Genomic DNA, 6,857 nt, shown 5'->3' on the forward strand with positions numbered 1-6,857 from the left:
AGGATAAAGGTCGACAGGGGCAAAGTACCAGTTAAAAACACACACAACACACACACACACTCACAAAGTACTGAACGCACACAAAGGGGTCCCTAAACACTAAAATTTCCTTCTCCCTACAGTCAGTGCCAGTCAGCTCTACTTTATGTGGCTTAATGTGTGTTAATGGTTGCAATGTCACAGTCACTAAGCCTAATGTGAGGAGTTATAGTTTTCTCTCTGCCTTCATCTCTCAGACAGTGACTGTTACATTTGCTCGATAAGTAGGACGGCAAACAAATGAGCAAACATTTACTTTCCTATTACTGACTGAGCTTTCTGAGCATTATTCTGTGTGTGTGTGTGTGTGTGTGTGTGTGTGTGTGTCCCTCCTGTCCGTTGTGCCCTCCTGTCCCCTGTGCACGTGTCCATGTGTGTGTCAATGTCTTTCTGACGATTCCCACCCACAGTTTCAGGAGATCTTCACTCAGCCGTCCATCCCAGTGTGGAGAGGAGTGGACTTTTTCCTCTACGAGCTCAGCGGGATCGACAGCAGGCCTACACCTTCAGAAACTGTGAGAGGACATTTTTTATAGTAAATAATTTGAAGCGAGCAAATTGTGCACAGGAGTGCATTTTTAGATTGATCCGGTGAAAGTTATCAGTGTTCGGAGGTTATTTGGAGGTCATTTCAGCCTCGCTGTGGTTACCTGAGGCTTACAGTGTTTGGTGGTGTGTGATATTTGTCTCTTCTGTGTCTCACAGCAGAACAGAGTCAAACATCCAGCAGGATCTGAAGATGAGGAGTGGAGTGGGGTTGTGTGTGTTGGGCCTGCTGGGCCTGCTGTGCTCAGTTTTTGGGCAGGTAAGGAGGAAACACCAGATTTCCTGCTCTGAAACCTAGAATATACGAATAAGGCTGCTTGGGGGTGATCAGATCGTTTTGTCAAATAAAAGAGGATGTTTTTAAACACCACAGCAAAGATCTTCCATTAAAATCTTTAAATACTTTTAATAAATATAAGCTAAAAGTATTAAAAACAGAACTGCTAAGTTTGTCGGATGCCTCACGTCAAAGCAAGAGCATCACTTACTTTGGGAATTGGAGGATATGTGCTTCATCTTTTTATAGTTTCTGGTAGATTCCCTTACTAGTTTGGTAATCTGGACACTCAGTACATAAGTAGGATGTCTTAAAACCACAAAAAGCAAATAACGATCAACTCTTACTCCCTTATTCCGATCCTGGAGTGCAAATCCACTGCAGCACAAACCTGCAGGGTCACTGACTTTGCCTTGTTTGTACTGTACTTTATTTCAGTTCTTGTGACCCTTTGAAATGACGCAATTTCATTTTGCAGATAATCTGAGGATGAAGAAACATTTACATCTTTTACTTTAGCACAAGCTGCAGTGCAATGCCACAATTTAGAAGCCTTTCAAATGTGGTGCAGCACCTTTTTAAGTGCTCTGCTGTTTTCTGATATCGGGGTATTGACCTGAAAAGTCCTGCATGCAGAGTATTAGTTAAAGGATAACTTGCGAATATACGCAAATAAGGAAAGTAAGTCACCTCAACGTTTTTGAAAGCTGAACACATGAAGTTTTACAGCCTTATTTACTTCTGAGTAAATTGCAGAAAAATGTAGAAACAGAAGCTAAAAATAAATCAGACAAATCACAACACTTTTGGAAAACATGACAGTTTTTGTCAATTTTAAAAGAAATGAGCCTATATTGGTATTTACAAAAATATTTTGGCTTTATTCTAAAAAAATCATTCTGTGCATCATCTTCCTTCTTTTCATCCAGGAGGCAGCGGAGGTCCAGTCTGGTGTCCTGATCTTTTGTGATGACCCGTCTGTGGAGAAGGCTGTCCACAGCGCTGTGGACAAATTCAACGAGAGGCTGAGCACCGGTCATAAGCTGGCCCTCTTTCAGATACTGAAAGCCAGCAAGGTACAGTGACTGCAGACACGTGTTACCATGAAGAACAATACTGTGAGATTTTATGAGCTTTTTTGTTACGTAAGTTACATAAGTGGGAATCAAGCTTGTTGGATTCAACTAAAACTGAGCTTGTGGCTGTTTTTCCTTACAAAGCTAAAAAACAAGAGGATTCAATGCTCTGGGACGATTACCAAGAAATTCAAAGATCCTGTGACACTTTGACTTCTGGTGCACACTGATTACATATATTTGTGTGTGTGTGTGTGTGTGTGTGTGTGTGTGTGTGTGTGTGTGTCTCCAGTCAGAGAATGGCTCAGACTCAGTGTACTCACTGAAGTTCACTACCTGGAAGAGCGAGTGCACAGCTGACAGCAGCAAATCCTGGACAGACTGTGACTATTTGCAGTCTGGAAGCAAGGTGACAATAATCAGCTCCTCTTCCCATTTAACAACTCGTGGTATGAAAATATTAAAGTTCTTGTTAAATGCTGTAGTAAAAACAAAGCCGTCGCACGGTCTGTCGTGTCCCTCCAGGGGCCGATTTCTTGCAACGCCACCGTCCTCATGTCAGAGACAAAGGCTGAGACAAAGCAGGTGGACTGCCAGATTGGTGAGTGAGGGTGAATAAACTCAGCATCAGATTAAAGTTTTTAACAGTCCTTTCAAAGCTTGTTTTTTTCTTTGGGTTTTTTTGTTGTCTTGCTGCAGAACATGGTCTATTGAATTCATTTTGACTGGGACCTCATTTTAACACAGAACCAGTTGCTTTTAGAGACAAAATTCCCACATAAGGAACTTAAATCATTATCAAAACCAAAAATATCCACAGTTCTTACACCATGAATGTGTTTACCAGAGTACAGCCACCTAACAGTGAGTCACTGAGGGAAATGGGCACTGGCGGGCTGCTGGGGAAACAGAAGGGGGCTGATTGGCTAACATGCCAACACTATCTGCAAGCACAATATTAACTTATAACACCATAAAAGGCAGTGACGCAGTCTAGACTTTAATCAGTCAAATATAGGCGTTCGGTATATCGATCCTGTGTTTTTCTCTCCCACTCACAGGATATTTTGCAGGTTTTTAAAGCTCAGCTTGCAAACTGTATTTGTACATTAAAGTAGTATTTGATTGTTTCATGTGCGATTTGGTTGTAAAGAAATAAAGTAAGCTAGGTTAAGTAAATAGGTGGCATCAGCACATTTACTAGTTTTTAATGATAAATGAAAAGGGCTTGAAATGAAGGCTGGTGGACTTTTTGATTCAGTTCTTCTTCAGTTTAATCACCCAAGGACAGTCCCTGGTATTTAACCCCTGGTGGGAGTGTGTCCTTGGAGGTGGTCCTGATCATTTTTGACCCACTTGGTGCTGATGTGAGTCAATGAAGGTCATATGAACCGAGGTGTGAATCAAGGCATGCGGTCATTTCTGTCACAGATCCTTTATGAGGCACTGCTCCGACCCACCATTATGTGAAGTATAAGGTCACATGTGTCAAGGTGTGTATGGGGGATAAAGCACCTGGGAAGGGATCTCAGGACTGGGTTTTAGGAGATACCCACTGGTGTCTTAACCATTAGGCAGCTGGGTTGCTTTCTAGAGGCTTTGCTTTCCTCCCAATGCACCATGACCGCCAGATTCCAAAAACAAACAAAAAGTATATTTTCTCTCACTGGCCTGTTTGTATTACAGACTATTTGGGACTGTTTTGTGTTCCATCAAGCACACTGAGATCATGTCGTGTTGATCTAAACACATCCAGAGGGAGCCTGAATTCAGGGCATTCTTTAAATAATTAACTAGATTAAAAACATCATAAATAAATAACATTAGACACTTTTTGAAAAGCTTTAACCAACTCTGTTTGCCTGAACCTTGAGCAGTTATTGGAATATGAGCTTATGCTTTTCCATGACTCAGATTTTTCTCCACTGTAGAAGGGCACATCGTTTCTGAGAAAGCATCTTGCATGGGCTGCCCAGAGCTCATCGATGTAGACTCCGAGGACCTTAAGGTTCCCCTTTCTGTCTCCATCTCCAAGTACAACTCCATGTCTGACTCTACCCACCTGTTCAGTCTGCACAATATTGGCCACGCCACCAGACAGGTACAGCAGGTGGCATGGAAGTGAAGGGAAAATGGGGAGGACAGGCATCTCTTTTTCTTTCCTTTTTTGTCTTTACGCATCACGTGTATTTGTGTAGGTGGTTGCCGGCTTCAGATTTAAGCTGATTTTTGACATGAAGAAGACCGTCTGTTCCAAGGCTGAACACACAGACCTGAACGAGATATGCATCCCAGACGAAAATAATCTGGTAAACCAAAACTAATGCACAAATCACCCCAGCCAAGATGTGCTTCTCACTGTGTGTTCTGTGCATCTGCAGGAATATGCCAACTGCAACTCTACAGTGGATGTAGCACCTTGGAGACTTGAGCCACCACAGGCCCACATAGAGTGTGCACCGGGTCAATTGCCACCCTCTGTAAGTCCCTCTTTTCACAGGATGATCAAACATGAGCGAGTAGACAAGAATGCAGGAAATAAATGAAAACCATTCACATAGTAACTGCACTGGCTAATATTCACTCCAGCGGGTTTACCATCTGGGTTGCTTTGGGATATTTTGAACTGGAAGGGCTGGGAATCTAACCACCAACCTTCCAATTTGTGCACCTCAAATTATTCCATCTTAGTCTTTCATCTAAGTTATTGGAAATTATTTTATAATTATTAAAATTAAGTGTTATCCATCTAAAAGAAACACACCAGTTTGCATGAAAAAGAAATGTGAGCACATTTCTTTAATGGAAAAGTTTAACTAGGCTCTGAATTCTCATTTCAGTCGGTTGTTGTATTAGACGCTCTGTTTTAATCACTCCGCAGAAATCACTGTCAACGTACAGAAAAGAAATAATTTTTAAAAAGAAAACAGAATTTTTTGTCACATTACAGTTGATCCCAAATTATTGCAAAGTACGGCTATATGAAGAAAATCATCTTGGTTTTGTGGCTGGAAATGGTGAAGATTTGTGGTTCTTACTTTGAGAACTCAGCCTTTAAAGCCAGGATAGAATTTAAAATGGGTTCTTTGCCAAGTTCTTTGTTATGTGTTAACACTCGCTCATTCCTTTTTATGTTAGGTTAGTGTGAAGTGGCTTAACAAATGAAAGAATATTCTTCTGAAATGATCAGGTAGAAGGACTGGACTGAATATGAGTGAAAAAGCAGCCAATGTCCAAAGTAAATATTTGACCTTAAGAAAGCCTGGAGAAATACTTGCAGTTCAAGAGCATTTCAACAATTTACAAGAAAGTCAGGCTACTTGGAATTAAATGATAAACAAATGAGGTATGGCTTGAGACTTTTGCAGAGGTCACTGAAGGTCCATTAGCGAGTCCATCTTCTTATAAATCCTTTGCTTTTTCTTCAGAAGTTCGCCAGGCGTCGTCCTCCTGGCTGGTCTCCTCTCAGGCACTTCCTGTATGGTAATGGTAATGGACTGCATTTGTATAGCACTTCTCAAGACCATAATACCCCAAATCGCTTTACACTACATTCAGTCAAACCCCACGCCACAGCTACATCTTCACCCTCACAACCCCCCACCACAGCTAAAACTAAAGAATCATCTGAGGAGGACACCACATCTGCCACACCGTCAGTTTCGCGTGACGCAGATGCGAAAGACCACCTCTTCCACTGCCCATCCAAGCCCTGGAAAGCTTTGAAGCCTCACCACTCTGCAGCTCCTACCAAGGCTACCGTAGAAGCGGCTTCTCCACAGCCCCCAGCAGATGGAACCTTCATCAATACAGACCTGTTGTCATAATTTCTTTCCTCAAGGGAGCCAGATTCATAACAGAAAATTTCCACTTGTTGCGCTCTTCCAGCAGATTGTTTTTTGTTTTTGTTGCAGACTAGTTCTCTAGTTGCTGCAGGGAGTTTTGGGAGATGATGATCGTCTTGTAAGATGCCAGGTTTCAAATGATACAACAGATGGGTTCAGTTAATAACATTTTTTTAGGGTCTTGTAAGTCTTAAGAAAACTGAGGAAAAGAAACTGAAATTAAGACAGAACTCTAATTTTACGGCTCTCAAGAAAGCGATGTCTGTTTGGAATCAAAGAGTTGAGTTCATCAAAGGATAGAGCAGTTTGTGTGCTGGTTTATGTGTGAATATAAAATGCTTACACATTGAAGCTTAAAATAAAATTAAAATTTGGTGGAAAATGTTCATGTTTTGCAAGGTTTGTAGTGCCAGAGCAAACACAGCTGGGTCAATCTTTAACAAATTTATTTGTACATCTTCACAGAACACTCAGATGATGAGTCAGTCAGTCGGTCAGTCAGTCAGTCGGGGTACAAACCTTTACTCCTCGACCAGTGACCCAAAAACAAAACACAACATACATTTATAAATAAAAAAGCAGGTTACTGTGAGGGCAAACTTGTCCTAGAAACTAGCAAACTTAAGGCATTCATTTATAAATGTCTGTATGGCTGCCTATTAGACTACAATATAAAAAACAAAACAAAGGAAAACAAAATGCAGCAGGAAGAGTATTCAGCTTCACCCAATATCATGCAGGTAGGCTGTGAGTAACAATACATTGGCCCGGCGTACATTCATTCATAGTATAGGCTAGAGTTCTGACAACATGGTATGTTATGGAAATATATTAGTACTGCATACCAAAAAACAAAGAAAAAAGTATTAAAATGAAACCACAGAGCATGTAGCCATGTGTGAGAGTCTGAGACACTTCCGAACCTCCAAATTGAATATAAATGATCAATATTTCACATATTTTGTCCATATTTTTATTCCCTGCAAGTCTAAGTGTTCAAACCCTTCCACATCTGTTCAATTCACTGAGAGAGAGAGGGACCGTCGTTGCTTCATTTCTAAATATCGGGTTCCA

General features: G+C 41.2%; 1 protein-coding gene across 3 annotated transcripts in view; it reads left to right on the top strand.

Moving 5' to 3' along the window:
• The window catches only part of kng1 (kininogen 1), a 15,182-nt gene extending 9,017 nt beyond the window's left edge, over positions 1–6,165 (top strand). Inside the window, exons 2-10 of one of the 3 annotated variants that reach the window (XM_005923857.2) lie at positions 450–554; positions 745–844; positions 1,792–1,938; positions 2,231–2,347; positions 2,464–2,539; positions 3,870–4,039; positions 4,137–4,247; positions 4,320–4,418; positions 5,367–6,165. In XM_005923857.2, coding sequence (XP_005923919.1) covers positions 779–844; positions 1,792–1,938; positions 2,231–2,347; positions 2,464–2,539; positions 3,870–4,039; positions 4,137–4,247; positions 4,320–4,418; positions 5,367–5,765 — 1,185 coding nt within the window. In that variant the 5' untranslated portion in view covers positions 450–554; positions 745–778 and the 3' untranslated portion in view covers positions 5,766–6,165. Of the gene's footprint in view, positions 1–430; positions 555–744; positions 845–1,791; positions 1,939–2,230; positions 2,348–2,463; positions 2,540–3,869; positions 4,040–4,136; positions 4,248–4,319; positions 4,419–5,366 lie in introns of those variants that run through there. The other 2 variants (XM_005923859.2, XM_005923858.2) reach the window with 2 other exon arrangements.
• The last annotated feature ends 692 nt before the right edge of the window (positions 6,166–6,857 follow it).

This window comes from Haplochromis burtoni, unplaced genomic scaffold (genome assembly GCF_018398535.1).
Source record: "Haplochromis burtoni strain Fernald_Lab_line unplaced genomic scaffold, NCSU_Asbu1 Contig_53, whole genome shotgun sequence".
Lineage (NCBI taxonomy): Eukaryota > Metazoa > Chordata > Actinopteri > Cichliformes > Cichlidae > Haplochromis > Haplochromis burtoni.